At 44.0% G+C, this 23,404-nt stretch overlaps 1 protein-coding gene across 1 annotated transcript in view; it reads right to left on the minus strand.

Moving 5' to 3' along the window:
- Positions 1 to 23,404, minus strand: part of adgrb3 (adhesion G protein-coupled receptor B3) — a 920,563-nt gene that overhangs the window by 483,166 nt on the left and 413,993 nt on the right. Inside the window, exon 7 of the mRNA XM_070884862.1 lies at positions 22,843 to 23,007. Coding sequence (XP_070740963.1) covers positions 22,843 to 23,007 — 165 coding nt within the window. The remainder of the gene's footprint in view (positions 1 to 22,842; positions 23,008 to 23,404) is intronic.

Below are 23,404 nucleotides of genomic sequence, written 5' to 3' on the forward strand. Positions count from 1 at the left end.
TTCAAACTGTCACAGGACAGAGAGTGGAGAGCACCAGTTCAAACTGTCACAGGACACTGAGTGGAGAGCACCAGTTCAAACTGTCACAGGACAGAGAGTGGAGAGCACCAGTTCCCACTGTCACAGGACGGGAGAGTGGAGAGCACCAGTTCCAACTGTCACAGGAGAGAGAGTGGAGAGCACCAGTTCCCACTGTCACAGGACGGGAGAGTGGAGAGCACCAGTTCCAACTGTCACAGGACAGAGAGCGGAGAGCACCAGTTCCAACTGTCACAGGACAGAGAGTGGAGAGCACCAGTTCCCACTGTCACAGGACGGGAGAGTGGAGAGCACCAGTTCCAACTGTCGCAGGATGGGAGAGTGGAGAGCACCAGTTCAAACTGTGATAGGACAGAGAGTGGAGAGCACCAGTTCCAACTGTCACAGGAGAGAGTGGAGAGCACCAGTTCCAACTGTCACAGGACAGAGAGTGGAGAGCACCAGTTCAAACTGTCACAGGACAGAGAGTGGAGAGCACCAGTTCCAACTGTCACAGGACAGAGAGTGGAGAGCACCAGTTCAAACTGTCACAGGAGCATCCAGTCGTGCCCCGGTAGCTGCCCCCAAAGGAAGTGGAGTGTGGGAAATTGCACTCCGCTTCCATTGAGGGGTGGTAAGGCCAATTCTGCGGTGGGAGCAGGACTTCCACGCTGGTGTCTAAAATTCCCTGCCCCAGAAGGTTACCGCCCCCAAGGTGGGAGCCTGTGCGGGGAGGCAGAGGGAAGATGAGGGGAGACGGGGGCGGGGATGGAGGGGAAAGTGGTGGAGGTGTGGGCGGATAAATTCAGGGCAGGGGACAGGAAGGGCCACATTGCAGCGAAGGTCTGGGGAGGCGGAGGGCGAAGTGTGTAGGAGGGGCGGGCCTGGGGGCTCTGTGCCTCGGTGCGGGGAGTGTTCAGAGTGGGGTGTATGGGTTGATTGCGCAGATGGTGGTTGGTGGATGTGGTGTGGTTGGCATCGCGGGGGCGTGGCTCCTACTTCTGCACCTATTTTCTATGTTTCTATGTTTCTATGCTTCCACTCTTAGAATCAGTCCTTAGGTGACTGAAGATTCCAATACGAGAACCTCAGTCCCTGTCACAGATAGGACAGATAGTCATTGAGAGTAAGGGAGGGTGGGACAGATTTGCCGCATGCTCTTTCCACTGCCTGTGCTTGATTTCTGCATGGTCTCAGCGATTAGACTCGAGGTGTTCAGCGCCCTCCTGGATGCACTTCCTCCACTTAGGGTTGTCTTTGGCCAGGTATTCCCAGGTGTTGATGTGGATGTTGCACTTTATCAAGGACATTTTCACTGGGACATATACACAGGGACATATACACAGGGAAATATACACAGGAGTTTTATATATACAGGAACATATACAGAGGGTCATATACACAGGGACATAATCACAAGGAATATACACAATGGCATATACACAGCGACATATACACAGGAAACTACACACAGGGACATATACACAGGAGATATACACAGGGACATGTACACAGGATATATACACAGGTAGATATACACATTGACATATAAACAGGGACACACACACGGGAACATATATACAGGGACATATACACAGGGACATGTTAGGGAAATTGATGGGATTGAAGGCCGATAATTCCCCAGGGCCTGATAGTCTGCATCCAAGAGTACTTAAGGAAGTGGCCCTAGAAATAGTGGATGCATTGGTCGTCATTTTCCAACATTCTATAGACTCTGGATCAGTTCCTATGGACTGGAGGGCAGCTAATGTAACCACATTTTTTAAAAAAGGAGGGAGAGGGAAAACAGAGAATTATAGACCGATCGGCCTGACATCGATGGTGGTGAAAATGTTGGAATTAAAGATGTAATAGCAGTGCATTTTGGAAAGCAGTGACAGGATCAGTCCAAGTCAGCATAGATTTATGAAAGGGAAATCATGCTTGACAAATCTTCTAGAATTTTTTGAGGATGTAACTAGTAGAGTGGACAAGGGGGAGCCAGTGGATATGGTGTATTTAGACTTTCAAAAAGCTTTTGACAAGGTCCCACATAAGAGATTAGTGTGCAAAATAAAAGCACATGGTATTGGGGGTAATGTACTGATGTGGATAGAGAACTGGTTGGCAGACAGGAAGCAGAGAGTAGGAATAAACGGGTCCTTTTCAGAATGGCAGGCAGTGACTAGTGGGGTGCCGCAGGGCTCAGTGCTGGGACCCCAGCTATTTACATTATATATTAATGATTTAGACGAAGGAATTGAATGTAATATCTCCAAGTTTGCAGATGACACTAAGCTGGGTGGCAGTGTGAGCTGTGAGGAGGATGCTATGAGGCTGCAGGGTGACTTGGACAGGTTAGGTGAGTGGGCAAGTACATGGCAGATGCAGTATAATGTGGTTAAATATGAGGTCATGCACTTTGGTGGCAAAAATAGGAGGGCTGATTATTACCTGAATGGTGACAGATTGGTAAAGGGGGAGGTGCAACGAGACCTGGGTGTCATGGTATATCAGACATTGAAGGTTGGCATGCAGGTACAGCAGGCGGTGAAGAAGGTAAATGGCGTGTTGGCCTTCATAGCTAGGGGATTTAAGTATAGGAGCAGGTAGGTCTTACTGCAGTTGTACAGGGCCTTGGTGAGGCCTCACCTGGAATATTGTATTCAGTTTTGGTCTCCTAATCTGAGGAAGGACATTCTTGCTATTGAGGGAGTGCATCGAAGGTTCACCAGACTGATTCCCGGGATGACAGGATTGATATGAAGAAAGATTGGATCGACTAGGCTTGTATTTAATGGAATTTAGAAGAATGAGAGGGGATCTCATAGAAATATATAAAATTCTGACGGGATTGGACAGGTTAGATGCAGGAAGAATGTTCACGATGTTGGGGAAGTCCAGAACCAGGGGTCACAGTCTAAGGATAAGGGGTAAGCCATTTAGGACCGAGATGAGGGGAAACTTCTTCACTCAGAGAGTTGTGGACATGTGAAATTCTCTACCACAGAAAGTTGTTGGGGCCAGTTCGTTAGATATATTCAAAAGCCCTCACGGCTAAAGGGATCAAGGGGTAGGAGAGAAAGCAGGTATAGGGTACTGAAATGCATGATCAGCCATGATCATATTGAATGGTGATGCAGGCTCAAAGGGCCGAATGGTCTACACCTGCACCTATTTTCTATGTTTCTATATAGACAGGAACATAAAGATAGGAACATATACACAAGGACATACACACAGGAGGTATACACAGGAGATATACACAAGGGCATATACACAGGAACATATATGCAAGGACATATACACAAGGACATATACACAGGGACGTACACAGAAATAAATACACATGAACATACAGAGAGGGACATATACACAGGGACATACACACACGAGACATATACACAGGGTCATATACACCGGGACATATGCACAGAGATATATACACAGGGACATATACTCAGGAGACATATACACAGGGACATAATCAGAGGGACAAATACACAGGAGATATACACAGGGACTTATATACAGGGACATGTACAGTGTGATATATACACATGAACATATAGAGAGTGACATATACACGGGGACATACACAGGTGACATATACACTGGGACATATAAACAGGGACATATAAACAGGGACCTACACACAGGGACATATACACAGGGACATATACAGAAGAACATATACACACACAGGGCCATATACATATATATACACAGGAAGATATACACAAGGACAGCTGCACAGGAACATATACACAGAGACAAAAGACAGCGACATATACACAGGGCCATATACACAGGGATATATAGACAGGAATATATACAAAGGGACATATACACAGGGTCATATACACAGGGACATATACACAAGAGGTATACACAAGCACATATACATATCGACATTGAAACAGGAACAGGCACACAGGAGATATACAGAGGGACATATACAGAGGGACATATACACAGGGACAAATAAACATGGACATATATACAGGGACATGTACACAGGGACATGTGCACAGGAACATATACACAGGGACATATACACAAGGACATATACACAGGAACATGTACACAGGAACATATACACAGGGACATATACAGAGGGACATACACACAGGGACATATATAGAGGGACATACACACAGGGACATATACACAAGGACAAATACACAGGAGATATTCACAGGGACAAATACACAAGGATATATACACAGTGACATATAGACAGGAACATGTACACAGTGACACATGCAAAGGATCATATGCACAGGAACATATACGCAGGGTCACAGCCACAGGAACATAAACATAAGGACATATACACAAGAGATATACACAAGAGATATACACAGGGACACATTATCAGGGACACACATATAGGGACTTACACACAGGAGATATATATACAGCGGATCATATACACAGGAGATAAACAGGGACATATAAACAGGGACATATACACAGAGACTTATACACAGGCACATATACACAGAGACATATACATAGAGACATATACACAGAGACATATACACAGGGACATATACATAGGGGATTATATAAAGGAGATATACACAGGGACATATACACGGGGACAGATATACATGGACATATACATAGGGACATATAAACAGTGACATATACGCAATGACATATACACATGAACATATACAGAGGCACATATACACAGGAGACACATACACAGGAACATATACAAAGGGACATATACACAGGGATAAATACACAGGGACATATACAAAGGAACATATACACTGGCGATACATACACAGGGACATATACACAGGGACATATAAACAGGGATATATAAACAGTGGCATATACACAGGAACATGTATACGGGGATATATTGGCAGGGGCATATAGTCAGGAACATATACACAGGGGACATGTGCTTAGGAACATATACACAGGGACATATACACATAACCATATGCACAGGGCCCTATACACAAGAGAAATGCACAGGGACATATACACTTGGACACATACACATTAACATATATACAGGGACATAAACACAGGAGATATACAGAGGGACATATACACAGGGAAATATATAGGAACATATGCACAGAAACATATACACAGGATCATATACACTGGGACATATATATGGGGACACATGCACAGCAAGATATACACAGGGACATATACACAGGAGATTAAGACACAGGGACATACACATAGGAAGATATACACAGGAACATATACAAATGGACATATACACAGGAAACATATACCCAGGAACCTATTCACGGGGACATATACACAGGGATAAATACACAGGGGCTTATACACAGCTACATATAAACAGGATATATATACGCAGGAACATATACACAGGGACATATACACAGGGACATATACACGGAACATAAACGCAGGGATAAATTCACAGGGACTTATTTACAGGAGCTATACACAGGAATATATATGCAGGGACATATACACAGGGACATATACAAGAGAAATACACAGGGACACATACACATTAATATATATACAGGGGCACATACACAGGATATATACAGAGGGACATATGTAGGAGCATATACACAGAAACATACACACAGGGACATATGCACAGGAGATATTTACAGGGACATGCAAACAGGAACATATACACAAGGACATATACAGAGGAGATATTTACAGGGACATGTAAACAGGAACATATACACATTGCCGTATATACAGGGACACATAAACAGGGTTATATACACAGTGACATATAGACAGGAGATATACACAGGGACATATACACATCGGCATAAAAATAGGGACATATACACAGGGACATATACACAAGAGCAAGACACAGGGTCATATATACAGGGACACATATACATTAACATATATACAGGGGTATATACACAGGAGATAGACAGAGGCACTTATACACAGAAACATATACACGGGGACATATACACGGGGACATATACGTGGGGACATATAAACAGGAACATATATGCAGGGATATATACACAGGAGATATATACACTTGGACATTGACACAGGAACATACACACAGGCACATATACACAGGCACATATACACAGTGACATATATACAAGAGGTATACACAGGGTTAGATACACAGGAGACATATACGCAGGGACATATACACAGGAACATACACACAGGGACATATACACATGATATATACACAGGAACGTATAAACAGGGACATATACACAGGAACATGTAGACAGGAACATATACACTGGGACATATACACAGGGACATATACACAGGGATATATATAGAGGCACAGATACACAAAGACAAATACACAGGAGATATTCACATGGACATATAGACAAGGATATACAGAGAGTGACATATAGACAGGAACATGTACACAGGGACACATGCAAAGGATTGTAAGCACAGGAATATATACACAGGCACATATACACAGAGACTTATAAACAGAGACTTATACACAGGGACTCATACACAGGAGCATACACACAAGAGATATACACAGGGACACACATAAAGGTACATACACACAGGAGATATATACACAGGAACATATACACATAGACATATACACAGGAGATAAACAGCGACATATACACAGGGACTTATACACAGGAACATATACACGGGGACATATACATGGGGACATATACATAGGGACATATACACAGGGAGATATACACAGGGGACACATACACAGGGGACACATACACAGGAACATATACAAAGGGATATATACACAGGGTCATGTACACAGGGACATGTACACAGGGACATGTACAGAGGGATATATACACAGTGACATATACACAGGATTTACGCAAGGATAAATAGAAAGGGGCATATAGTCAGGAACATATACACAGGGGATGTATACACAGGGATCTATACACAGGGACATATACACAGGAACATACACACAAGGACATATACACAGGAGATATACACGGGGACATGTAAACAGGAAGATTGACACAGGGACATATACACATCACTGTATACATTGGGCCATATACACAGGGATATATACACAGTGACATATACACAGGAGATATACTCAGAGACATATACATGGGGACACATACACATTAACATATACAGGGACATATACACAGGAGATATACAGAGGGACTTATACACAGGGACATATTTGCACATATACACAGAAACATATACACAGGGACATATACACAGGAACATATACATGGGGACATATGCACAGGAACATATAAACAGGAACATATACACAGGGACATATACACAGGGACATGTAGACAGGAGCATATATAGACGGTCATATACAAAAGGACAAATACACAGGAGATATTCACAGAGACATATAGACAAGGATATACACACAGTGACATATAGACAGGAACATGTACACAGGGACACATGCAAAGGATCGTATGCACAGGAAAATATACACAGGCACTTATACACAGAGACTTATACACAGAGACTTACACACAGGGATACATACACAGGAGCATACACACACGAGATATACACAGGGACACACATACAGGGACATATACGCAGGAGATAAATACACAGGAATATATACACATAGATATATACACAGGAGATAAACAGCGACATATACACAGGGACATATACACCGGAACATATACACGGGGACATATACATATGGACATATACACAGGAGACACATACACAGGGACATATAGAAATGAACATATACACCGGAGACATGTAGACAGGGACATGCACACAGGGACATATACACAGCGATATATACACAGTGAGATATACATAGCATGTACACAAGAATAAATAGACAGGGGCATATAGTCAGGAACATATACACAGGGAATATATGCACAGGGACCTATACACCAGAACATACACACAAGGACATATACACAGGATATATACACAGGGACATGTTAACAGGAACATAGACACAGGGACATATACACATCGCCGTATACACAGGGACATATACACAGCAGATATACACAGGGACATATACACATCGGCATATACACAGGGACATATACACAGGGACATATACACAGGGACATATATACAGGGACATATACACAGGGACATATATACAGGGACATATACACAAGAGCAATACACAGGGATGTATATACAGGGACACATACACATTAACCTATATACAGGGATACATACACAGGAGATATACAAAGGGGCATATACACAGGAACATATACACATGGATGTATAGACAGGGACATATACACAGGAACATACACACAGGGAAATATATACAGGGATATATACACAGGAGCCATAAACTGGAGATCTACACACAGGGATTTATACACAGATACATATACACAGGAGAAATATACTCAGAAACATATATATAGGTACATATACACAGCGACATTTACACAGGAACATACATGCAGGGACTTATACACAGGGACATGTACACAGGAACATGCACACATGAACATATAGACAGGGATATATACACAGGGACATATACACGAGACATATACACCAGGGCATATACAGAGGGACCTATATACAGGGACATATACACAGGGACAGATACACAGAAGATATACACAGGGGCATATACAGAGGAACATATACACAGGGACATATACACATCACCATATACACAGAGACATATACAGAAGGATAAATACACAGTGACATATAGACAGGAACATGTACACAGGGACACATGCACAGGATCGTATGCACAGGAACATATACACCGGGACATGTACACAGAGACATATACACAGGGACACATAAAAAGGAACATACACACAGCGATATATACACAAGAGATATACGCAAGAGATATACACAGGGGAATATACACAGGGACACACACACAGGAACATATTTACAGGGACACACACACAGGGACATAAACACATGAGATATACACAGGGACATATACACAGAGACATATACACAGAAACATATACACAGGGACATTCATGCAAGAGAAAATCACAGGGACACATAAACATTAACATATATACAGGGACATATATACAGGAGATATACAGAGGGACACATACACGGGGACATATGCACAGAAACATATACACAGCAACTGTCATATACACAGGGAAATATACAGAGGGACATATACATAGGGACATTTATACAGAGACATATACATAGGGATATATACACAGTGACATGTACACAGGGACATATTGATAGTAACATATACACATGGACATATTTACAGGGATATATACACAGAGATATATACACAGGTACATATAAACAGGGACATATACACAGGAACATATAAACATGGACATATACACAGGGATATATGGACAGGAACATTTACACAGGGACACATACACAGAGACGTATACACAGGGACATATACGCAAGAGAAATACACAGGGACACATAAACATTAACATATATACAGGGACATATACACAGGAGATATACAGAGGGACATATACTTGAGAACATATGCACAGAAACATATACTCAGCAACATATACACAGGGACATATACACAGGGACATATACACAGGGACATATACTCAGGGACATATACACAGGGACATTTATACAGAGACATGTACATAGGGATATATACACAGGTACATATAAACAGGGGCATATAGACAGGAACATAAACACAGGAACATATACACAGGGACATATACACAGGGACATATACACAAGAGGAATACACAGGGACATGTACACCATGACATATAAACAGGAACATCCAGACATGGACATATACACAGGAGATATACAGGGGAGATATACAAAGGGACATATACAGGAACATATACACATAGACATATCCACAGGGACATATACACAAGGATATATACACAGGATCCATACACTGGAGATATATCACAGGGATTTATACACAGACACATATACACAGGAGATGTATACTCAGAAACATATACCTAGGTACACATACACAGCAACATATACACAGGAACATATATGCAGGGACTTATACACAGGGACATATACACAGCAATATATACACATGAATGTATAGACAGGGACATATACACAGGGACATATACACAAGACATATTCACCAGGGCATATACAGAGGGACATATATACAGCAACATATACACAGGAACATACACACAGGGATATATACACAAGAGATATACACAGAAGATATACACAGGGACATGTACAGAGGAACATTTACACAGGGACATATACACATCACCATATACACAGGGATATATACATAAGGTTAAATACACCGTGACATATAGACAGGAACATGTACACAGGGACACATGCACAGGATCGTATGCACAGGCACATATACATGGGGACATATACACAGAGACATATACACAGGACACATACAAAAGAATATACACACAGCGACATATACACAAGAGATATACACAGGGGAATATATACAGGGTCACACACACAGGAACATATATACAGGGACACACACACAGGGACATATACACAGGAGATATAAACAGGGACATAGAGACAGGGTCATATAGACAGGGACATATACACAGGAAGATTTACACAGGGTCATCATCATTGTAGGCAGTCCCTCGGAATCGAGGAAGACTTGCTTCCACATTTAGAATGAGTCCTTAGGTGGCTGAACAGTTCAATACAAGAGCCAAAGTCCCTGTCATAGGTGGGAGAGATAGTCATTGAGGGTAAGGGAAGGTGGGACTGATTTGCTACATGCTCTTTCCACTGCCTGCGCTTGATTTCTGCAAGCTCTCGGTGATGTGAATCAAGATGCTCAGCACCCTCCCGGATGCACTTCCTCCACTTAGGGCAGTCTTTGGCCAGGGACTCCCAGGTGTCGGTGGGGATGTTGCACGTTATCAGGGACATATACACTTGGACATATACACAGGGACATATATGCAGGGATATATACACAGTGACATAATTACAGGAACATATACTGCGACATATATACAGGGATAAATACACAGGAACATACACACAGGAACATACACACAAGGGCATATATACAGTAGACATATGCACAGGAAATATACATAGGGACATATATACAGGAGATATACACAGGGACATATACAGAGGGTCATATATACAGGGATAAATACACAGGGACATAAACACAGGAACTTAGGAGATATAGATACAGGGACATATACACAGGGACATATACACAGGGTCATATAAACAGGGACATATATACAGGGATACATACACAGGACATATACACAGGAACATAGGAGATATATACACAGGGACATATAAACAGGGACATATAACAGTGACATATACACAAGAACATATACACAGGGACATATACACAGGTACATATAGGCAGGATCATATACACAGGTACATATACACAGAGAGATATACACAGAGACATATACACAGGGTCATATGCACAGGGGCATATACACAACAGGTATACACAGGGACATATACACAGCGGCATATACATAGAAACGTACACAAGTGGACATAAACACATAAGAGGTACACAGGATATATACACAGGGACATATACACAAGGACATATGCACAAAGACAAATACGCAGGAGATATACACAGGGACATATATACAGGGACATATACACATGGACATATACGCAGGGACAGATACACAGGAACATATATACTGGGACACATGCACAGGCTCATATGCACAGGAACATTTATACAGGGACATATATACAGAGATATATACTCAAGAGTATACACAGGTACATATGCAGAGGGACAGATAAATATGGACCCATATACAGGGACATATATACAGGGACATATACACAGGAACATATAAACAGGGACATAGTCACAGGGGCATACACACAGGGTCATATACACAGGGACATATACACAAGGACAAATACGCAGGAGATATACACAGGGACATATACACATCAACATATATACAGGGAGATATACACAAGGATATATCCGCAGTGACATATAACCAGGAACATGTACACAGGAATGCAGGCACAGGATCATAAGCACAGGAATATATACACAGGCACCTGTAAACCGGGACATAAACACAGGGATAAATACGCAGGAGATATATACACAAGGACATTGACACAGGGACATATACACAAGAGTTATACACAGGGACATATACACAGGGGCACAAACACAGGAACACATACACAGGAGAGATACAGAGGGCCATAGACACAGGGGCATATATATAGGAACATATATACAGACACATATACACAGGGACATATGCACAGGAACATATACACAGCAACAAATAAACAGGGACATATAGACTGGGACATATACACGGACATATACACAGGAGATATATATAGAGCAACATATACGCAGGGCTTATGCACAGGGATATATACACAGGGATATATACACAGGAGATATACATAAGAGAGATACACAGGGACATATATGCAGGAGATATATAGACAGGAACATACACATAGGAACTTACACACAGGGATATATACACAGGAAAATGTACACAGAGTCATATACACTGGCGATATACATAGGGACATATACACAAGGACATATTCACAAAGATAAATATGCAGCAGATATACACAGGGACATATACACAGCGACATATACACAAAGATATATCCACAGTGAAATATATAGACAAGGATATGTACATAGGGACACATGCACAGGCTCATATGCACAGGAACATATATACAGGGACATATATACAGAAGTATATACACAAGAGTATACACAGGTACATATACACAGGGACATATACATATGGACACATATACAGGGACATATACGCAGGGACATATAGACTGGAACATATAAACAGGGACATATTCACAGGGACATTCACACAGGGTCATATACACAGGGATAAATACACAGGGACATATACACAAGGACAAATACACAGGGGATATACACATGGACATATACATATCAACATATATACAGGGAGATATACACAAGGTTATATCCGCAGTGACAAATAACCAGGAACATGTACACAGGGACATGTGAACCGGGACATAAACACAGGAATAAATACACAGGAGATATATACACAAGGACATATACATAGGGACATATACACAAGAGTTATACAGAGGGACATATACACAGGGACACAATCACAGGAACACATACACTGGAGAGATACAGAGGGCCATAGACACAGGGGCATATATATAGGAACATATACACAGACACATATACACAGGGACATGTGTACAGGAACATACACACAGCAACAAATAAACAGGGACATATAGACAGGGACATATACATGGACATATACACAGGAGATATATATATATAGAGCAACATATACGCAGGGCTTATGCACAGGGATATATACACAGGGATATATACACAGGAGATATACATAGGAGAGATATACACAGGGACATATACACAGAGACATATATGCAGGAGATATATAGACAGGAACATACACATAGGAACTTACACACAGGGATATATACACAGGGAAATGTACACAGGGTCACACACACTTTAGATATACACAGGGACATATACACACAAACCTATAGACAGGCTCATGAGATATATACAGGATATATATACACAGGGACATATACACAGGTACATAAAGACAGGACATATACACAAGGATATGCGCACAGTGATATTTGGACAGGAACATGTACACAGGGACACATGCACAGGATCATATGCATAGGAATATATACACAGGGATATATACACAGAACCATATACACAGGGACATATACACAGGGACACATACAAAGGAACATACACACAGCGACATATACAGAAACAATGTACATAAGAGATATACACAAGGAAATATACACAGAGACACACATACAGGCACATATACAGGTACATACACACGGGTCATATACACAGGAGATGCACACAGGAGATATACACAGGGATGTATACACAGGGACATATAAAGAGGGTCAAATACACAGTACATATTCACAGGAAGATATACACAGGGTCATATACACAGGTAAATATACACAAGATTTATATACACGGACATATTCACAGCAACATATACACAGGAACATACTAACAGGAGATATACATAGGAGATATACGTGGGGGCATATACACAGGGACATATACACAGGGACATATACACAGGGATATCTGCATATGAACATATACAAATGAACATATACACAGGAGCTATATACTGGAAGATATAAACAGGAAAATATAGACAGGGACATATTCACAGGAGACATACACATAGGAACATATGCACAGGGTCATATACACTGGCACATATACAAAGGGACATATACACAGGGATATATATAGAGTGACATATAAACAGGGACAAATATACAGGGATATATACACAGGAACATAGTAGATAAAGACACAGGGACATACACAGGGACATATAACAATGGCATATACACAAGAACATATACACAGGGACGAATACACAGGAACATGTACATAGGGACATATACACGGGCGTTATACACAGGGACATATGCACCGACATATACACAGGAACATACACAGAGGGACATATACAGATGAGATATACACAGGGACATATACACAGGAACATATACACAGGGCCATATAAACATGGACATGTATACAGGGACATATACGCAGGGACATATGCGCAGGGACATATACACAGGGACATCTACACAGGAACACATACACAGGGACAGATAAACGTGGACACATATACAGGGACATATACGCAGGGACAAATACACAGGGACATATACACAGGGACATATACACAAGGATATATCCACAGTTACATATAGACAGGAACATGTACACAGGGACACATGCACAGGATCATATGCACAGGAACATATATACAGGGACATTTATACAGGGATATATACACAAGAGATATACACAGGAGATATACAGGAGATATACACAGAGGAACACATGCAGAGGGATAGATTAATATGGACACATATACAGGGACATATATGCAGGGACATTTACACAGGGACATATACACAGGAACATATACACAGGGACATATGCACAAGGACAAATACACAGGCGATATACACAGGGACACATACACATCGACATATACACATAGACATATACACAATGATATATCCACAGTGACAGATAAACAGGAACATGTACATAGGCACACCTGCACAGTATCATATGTACTGGAACATATACATAGGGATGTATAGACAGGAACGTAAATACAGGGATAAATACACAGGAAATAAATACACAGGAAATATATACACAGGGACATATACACAGGTGCATATACACAGGGACACAAACATAGGAACATATATGCAGGGACATATACACAGGAATATACAGAGGGACGTGTATACCGGGACATATACACAGGAGACCTATCTACAGGGGCATATACACAGAGAGATTATACACAGGAAATATACACAGGGACATATACGCAGGACATATATATACACAGTGACATATACACATGGACATATACACAGGGCCATATACAGTTACATTTACACAGGAGATATACACAGGGACATATACACAGGGCTATATAAACAGAGGCTTATACACAGGAGATATACACAGAGCCATATATGCAGGAACATATACATAGGAACATATAAAGACAGGAACGTATACACAGGGACATATAAACAGAGACTTATACACAGGAGATATAAATACAAGAAAATATACACAGGAGACATATACATAGGAACATATACACAGGGACATATACACAGGACATTATAGACAGGAGATATGTGGGGTCGGCCATTTCTTGGCGGTCCCTAATCGGGAGCTATGTTTTTGTGTCCTCTGCCGCCAGGTCCCGTAGGGAGTCACTTTTGGTTCCGTTGGTGTGGGTGGCATCGAGAGCGCAGTCAGTGGCAGTCTGCGGATGGGAGCGGGCGGGAGCAGGCGTGTCCGGCCTGCGTCACTATTGTGCATCAGTTGGTGACCTCTCCTCTCGGGGATCTTTGGAGGGCCTCCACTGCGCATGCGTGAGACTTTGCGTTTTCTTTTGTAGTTTCCTTCTGCCGATGCGATGTCATTTCGTAGCCGTTGGAGGCTAATTGGCGAACTGCGCAAGCGCATAAAAGCAGACCACTTTATTGCACAAGTGAGTGTGAGAGAGGAGAGAGGAGAGAGTTGGAGCCTGGAGAGCAGAGAGGTGGCAGTCTGAGTTGCAGAGGGGGCAGTGTGAGAAATTTAAATGCATAAAATCCTCAGCAGCCATTCCTCTCAGCATTGAGGATGAGTGGCCAGAAATCTTCCATGAAGACTGGCAAAACCAGGCCCAGAGCTCCGCGGTTCAATGAACAGGAATTGGAGGAGCTAGTGACGGAGGTGGAGCGCAGGTACAATGACCTCACCCGGGATGGTTGCGGCAAGCCTCCACCAGCCCAATACCGACGTCTTTGGATGGAGATTGGTGAGATGGTGACTGCAATGGGCAACATTGAGCGGGCTGGAGATCAATGTCGCAAACATTGGAACGATTTGCTGCCGGCAGCTAGTGTGAGCACAAAGTTATTCAGCCCCCTCCTGTCCAAGGCCAAAAAGGTTGTGTGTGTGTGTGTGTGTGGGAGTGTGTGTGGTGGCAAGGGGGCTAAAGGCTGCAACGTTTTTTTGTGCAGAAAAAAAAGCAACCAACGAGGCAACCAGAGGGGACCCAAGAAGAGGTGGTTGAATTGACCAGCTGGAGGAGCATGTGTTGGCATTGGTGGGTGACTGCCTCCATGCAACACAGACATTGATGCAGATCCGGTGCTACCGTGTGGTAAGATTATACTAATCTCTGGTGTCAGCAACCTTCATGGCAGGAAAGTACATGCAACGTTAAGGCACTCATGGTTGAACGCACACTTTGTCGCCCATTATTGGTGTGGGCATGTAGAAATGGACTCCTTGCTGGAATAATGTGAGATGGAACGGTTCACATCTCATCTTGACCAACACCTACACCCCCCCCCCCCCACCAACCCGACAGACTGAAATGTTATCCTCTACTTGCAGATGATGACTCGGAAAGGACGGATATAGAGAGACCATTGGCCTTTGGCCTTCAGAGAAGACGTCAGACCCCACCGTCTCCCATGCCGACGTTCTTCACACCTGAAAACAGCGAATCCTTGCTCCACCACCCCCCCCTCCCCACATCACCCAATGCCACCGCTCCCACCTCCGCCACCCAGGGCCAGGAAGAACAGGAGAGAGAGGAAGGAGAAGGGCCCGTCTTTCTACCCCTGCCCTGGAGGAGCTGGAAGCGACTGACAGCAGCCTCCTGCCATGTCAGCCAAGTGTCTGCAGAACCTCGTCGTCGAGGGGCAGGGGAGCGCTACGCCGTCGTGTAGGCGGGGTGGGGGATGAAGAGGACCTACTGGGTATCCCTGCAAGGGGGGGGGGAAAGAGAGGTGGTGGTGCCGGGTAGAGGGGTGGATGTTGCCCCTGTTAATTTTTTCACGTTTAATAATCTTATGTAACCTTTGTTATTGTGCACTTGTAAATACATTGCTGACCCTCTCTTGGTGAGTGTATCATTTTTACGTCATGTGTGGTGCGTTGCGAGTCACACACATCTGTCCCTCAGGTCATCTGCTTTATCAGGAATATCTTCCCTGCCACATCTGACTGCAGTGTATATTGGGTCCTGTCATCAGGCTATCGCAAGACGACAAGTAAGGGTCACCAATGCAGGAAGCCTGCCATTAAATTACTCTCACTTTACCCACTTGCAGGGCAGACTTTAAGGCTTGCACTTCAACCTTCTTTTTCCAAGGCCAGAACATGGAGCAGTGCCACCCCTGAGATGATATGGTCATCAGTTACATTGCAGTACATTGTGTCACACAATTAATGTATCAGCTTGGATGTACAAAATGTGACTTGCTGAAGACTTTTCACTTATTCATAATAATTTTCCCTTCGCCATTGGGCTTTTCAATGAAGGACTTTCAGCAAGGTCCAACAAAAAAGCCTCCATCAGCTTAGATACATTTCAGTCGCTTTTTTGACATCCCAATTAAACATCACCATCAGCAGTAAAGTAATGCAACATGCACCAAACTTTTTTCCAGCAGTCCCACTCATAATGGTGCAGCATCTGCCCGACTGCCGTGATATTATGGCCTCCAGCACTCCCTCTCACCCATTCTCCGTGCTGCCCGACTACCGTGATATTATGGCCTCCAGCACTCCCTCTCACCCATTCTCCGTGCTGCCCGACTACCGTGATATTATGGCCTCCAGCACTCCCTCTCACCCATTCTCCGTGCTGCCCGACTACCGTGATATTATGGCCTCCAGCACTCCCTCTCACCCATTCTCCCTGCTGTCCCACTGCCATCCAGGTCAGACCTGCTTTTCCCGAGCGGTCCTGCTCGTGGGTGGCAGGTTTACCGGAGGCCAGCATAACTGACCAATATTGGCTATTTGGAGTATCCGGCATGGGCGAGTGGCACGACTTCACATCGGCGGAACACTTCCCCACCAATCTCCCACCGGGCAGAACGTGGACGGCAGATGGGTGGTTTCGGAGGCATCGACCAAAAAAAATTACATTTCCGGCAGAACCTCGGCGGCTGCGGGTGCAACTTCCACCAGGGTCAACCTTTTACACAGGTACATATACACAGGTACATATACACAGGGACATATACACAGGGGCATATACACAGGGACATATACACAGGGACATATACACAGGGGCATATACACAGGGACATATACACAGGGACATATACACAGGGGCATATACACAGGGACATATACACAGGGACATATACACAGGGGCATATACACAAGAGATATATACACAGGGACATAGACACAGGGGCATACTCACAGGGACATACACACAGGGACATACACACAGGGACATACACACCAGGGCATATACACAGGGACATATACACAGGGACATATACACAGGGACATATACACAAGGACATAGACACAAGAGATATATACACAGGGGCATATACACAGGAGATATATACACAGGGACATATACACAGGGACATAGAACAAGAGACATATACACAGGGACATATACATAGGAACTTATACACAGCAACATATACACAGGGACAAATACACAGGAACATATAATGAGGAACATATACACATCTATTAATAAAAGCAGAAAATGCTGGAAATCTCAGCGGGTCAGGCAGCATCTGTGGAGAGAAAACAGAGTTGATGTTTCGGGTCGATGACCCTACACATCTATTAAGGTGTGCACATCAGAAAGTAATTGTTTTTCTTTTAGAATATTCCAACGTCTAAATTTCTGGATGTGCCTCTCACAGAACAGACTCTGTCTGCCCTTCACCATCTCCACCACCCGTCTTTCAGATGAGACGTTAAACCGAAGCCCCGTCTGCCTTCTCAGGCGGACGTAAAAGAGCCCATTGACTATTTCGAAGAAGAGCAGGGGTCTTATCCCTGATGTCCTGGCCAATATTTATCTCTTAATCAACATAATAGATTATCTGGTCATTATCACATTTCTGTGTGTGGGAGCTTGCTGTGCGCAAATTGGCTGCCATGTTTCCTATATTACAACAGGGACTACACTTCAAAAGTACTTCATTGGTTGTAAAGCGCTTTGAGACGTCTGGTGGTCGTGAAAGGCGCTGTCTTTCTTTTCTTTTCTCTACATTAAACTTTGACAGTGTGCAGGAGGCTATTCAACTGTGGTTGTCACCAGAAATGAACTCATTCTGTCCTCCCCGATGACCATGCAGCATTGCCGTACACACGTGCACTCTAGTAGGGGCTCCCTTCGATAACCATGAAGAGTGCCAATTCTGAATGGTTTTCTCTTCTATCAGATGCGGAGCCCAATTGCAGTGGCCCGATTTCTACCCCAGCTAATAGCAGCTAACCACGCTCATGCCAGGTGGAAAACCTGGGCCCCTCTAGTCTCCATGCCCCAGAACCACATTTGCGCACCGAGCTGCCAATCCGTGCGTGGGGGCACGGAATGGAAGCCAGGCGTGTGTTAACTGTAGGGGGAGCCAAAGTGGCAGGGGACTCAAATCAGGGCTGGTGTAACCCTGGACAATTTCAAAGCAGCGTTGGAGAAGGCTTCCTACTTGCCTATTTGATATCTTGGCCACGGGTGGTGAGCGGAGCAGTGAGCGCCAATAAAACAGACGGGAAATTGGCCTAGGCTCGCCCTCCTCCCTCTCCCTTGACTGGGGTGCACCTTCAGTGGGACAGTATTGCAGTCCACCCCGGAGATCAACACATAACTGCCCCCCAGGATATTAGAAGTCATGCTGGGTGGGGCCTCGCGTGGGAGAAAGAGGTGACCAGCGAACTGCCTTTAAATTATTCGTTCCACAGAGCTGCGCAGGCTATCTCTGAACACTGGTCATTGGGGTCTAGCAGGTGACCCCTGCACCCAGGGCCCAAAGAGCGTAAGTGGTGGGGAAGACAGTGGAGACCATTGGTCCCTCATTGGCTTGGATTAACCAGGTACCTGCCTATTTTGGCACAGAGGGAGGCCATTCGGTCCATCGTGCGTGTGCCGGCTCTTTGAAAGAGCTATCCAATTAGTCCCACTCCCCTGTTCTTTCCTCATCGCCCTGCAAATCTCTCCTTTTCAAATAGTTAGACAATTTCCTTTAACAGTTACTGTTGAATCTGCTTCCACTACCCTGTCCGGCATGCATTCCAGATCACAACAACCCTCTGTGTAAACAAAGAGTAGTATATATTATGAGTCAGATAACCTGCTCACTAACTTTGTTCAGTAACTGAGCTGCCATTTGGTCCCGGGGTCCTACTTAGTGCAGTGCAAAAGCACGACAGAGAATCTCCCAACTGGAGCGCTGTGACCAAAAGCCTCATCACTGGCAGCCAAAAGGTTAAAGCAGTGAACAGACATCCTATAATTACCAGCTTGAAAAATCTCACAGAGCACAAGAACACAGTTAATCAATAAAGAAAAGGCATGAGGTTAGTCATTGCTCAATGTCAATTGGAAGTGATTGGGTGAGGCAGTAATCATACACAGATGGTCTGTTGTCACTTGACACCCGGTCTCTCAAAATGGGGTAGACACACAGTGCAGCTTCAACGCAGGATACATTTAACCCACCCAACTGCGCACAACATTTCTTCAGTAATGTGCAATGCAGCAGCGGGCTTTCAGATTGTAGCCAAAAAGTGCCTGGTTCAAAAGGTGTCAAGCGCAAGAAAGAGAAAATACTCAGAACCTAGACCGTGACAAAATAGGAACATCGGAATAGGTGTTGGCCATTCAGCCCCTCGAGCCTCTTCCACCATTCAATGAAATCATGGCTGATCTGTATCTTAACTCCATCTACCGGCCTTGGTTCTGTAACCCTTAATATCCTTGCCTAATAAAAATCTGTCCACCTCAGTTTTGAAATTTTCAATTGGCCACCAAACTCAACAGCTGTTTGGGGGTTTTGCGATGGTGCGGAAGAGTTGCGCCGGTGTGCCACACCCCCGTTGCGACACTGACGCGAGTTTTGACTTCAGCCCGACCCGTCTGCCCCGCAGTGCGTCCCGGAGTGCGTCCCGAAGTGCGTCCCACAGTGACAACCTCAAAATACAAGTGGTCCAAACTATACCGACGGTAGAGAGGTAAGTAATGCCGTCCTAAGGTAACTGTAATTGTTGTTTCTTTTAATTTTTTTGTGATTTATGTTGTGGTGGCCTGGGCTATGTATTGGGGATGTTTTTGTGGGCTTTTTCTCAGGTTTTTCTTTCTCCCCAGGCTTCTCGCAGAGCGTTCCCAGCCTGGATTTTCCCATGCTAGCACACAAGCGAGGTGTACAACACCCCACACTCAGGGCCCAGCTGCCCAATGTTACTGACTGAGGCGCAAACTGTTCCCGGGCGCAAAATTTACCGCCCCGTCGCCAATACCGCCCCGAAATCATCAAAGCCGAAAATCCAGAAAGCCTTTCACTAAGTGAAGCTATAGACAGGTTTCAACAACACATTCTCAGTGTAGCACATACTCCTTTCTATAGACAAGAGAAGGCTGAGGCTGACCGAACAGAGGGCTTCAGAATTCTGAACACGTTTGATAGAAAAGCTGTTTCCACTTGTGGGGAAGACCAATAGTCACCAATAAATCCAATAGGGAATTCGCAAGGAACCTCTTCACCGAGAGAGTGGTGAGAATGTGTAACTCGCTATCTCATGGAGCACTGAGGTGAATAGCATGGATGCATTTAAGGGGAAGCTGGATAAACACATGAGGGAGAAAGGAATAGAAGGATATGTTGATGGGGTGAGATGAAGAGGGGTGGGAGGAGGTTCGAGTGGAGCATAAATATTGGCACAGTCCTGATTCTGCACTGTAGACTCTATGGCCCTGATATTTATGAGCAGGGGCAGCACGGTAGTGCAGAGCGAAAGCCATTGAGACCAGAGATGTGGAGGTTCTTCTAAATTTAACAGGACTTCCTCCCAGAAACAGCCTTAAGATAACGATGAGATAATCTGTGTTTCCTTTTGTGATGTTGGTTGAAGGATGAATATTGACTCGGGCACTAGGTACAAATTGCTCCTGCTCTTCTTCAAATAGTGTCATGGCGTCTTTTACATCCACCTGAGAGGGCAGACGGGGCCTCGGTTTAACCTCTCGTTTAAGGACGGCACCTCTGACAGTGCCGCGTTCTCTCGGCACTGCATTGGACTGCCAACCTAGAATTTGTGCTCGAGTCTCTGCAGTGGGATTTAAAACCATGCGACCCACTGACTCAGAGGCGAGAGTGCTACCCACTGAGCTGTGGCAGCGGCGAAACGTTGTTGGGTTAGGTTGTATTCACAAAGAATAATCAAAGAACCAGAAGTCTTACCCGGACATCTCTGCTCACTGCACTTCTGGATTTCTTCCCCCAGTCCTTCACATGGTGTCCCAGTGATAGCCAACCCCTGGCACACTCGCACTCTTCTCTGCCAGCCGCCATCACATGACTTCGAACATCCACTCCAGTGGCCCCAGGGATTCCACTTCCCGTTCTCTTCAACATGAGAGAAAATCAGAGTGAAGCTGCATTAGAACGAAGAAGGTAAAACCCTCCTGATTAATGATTTCCATCAAAGTCATACCAGGATGGAATTTACACACTGCATGGTTTCCATATTTACGAAAGGATATACTTGCTTTGGAGGCAGTTCGGAGAAGGTTCACTAGGTTGATTCCGGGGATGAGGGGGTTGACTTATGAGGAAAGGTTGAGTAGGTTGGGCCTCTACTCATTGGAATTCAGAAGAATGAGAGGTGATCTGATCGAAACGTGCAAGATTGTGAGGGGGCTTGACAAGGTGCATGCAGAGAGGACGTTTCCACTGATGGGAGAGACTAGAACTAGAGGGCATGATCTTAGAATACGAGGCCGCCCATTTAAAACTGAGATGA

This window comes from Pristiophorus japonicus, chromosome 7 (assembly GCF_044704955.1).
Source record: "Pristiophorus japonicus isolate sPriJap1 chromosome 7, sPriJap1.hap1, whole genome shotgun sequence".
NCBI classification, from domain to species: Eukaryota; Metazoa; Chordata; class Chondrichthyes; family Pristiophoridae; genus Pristiophorus; species Pristiophorus japonicus.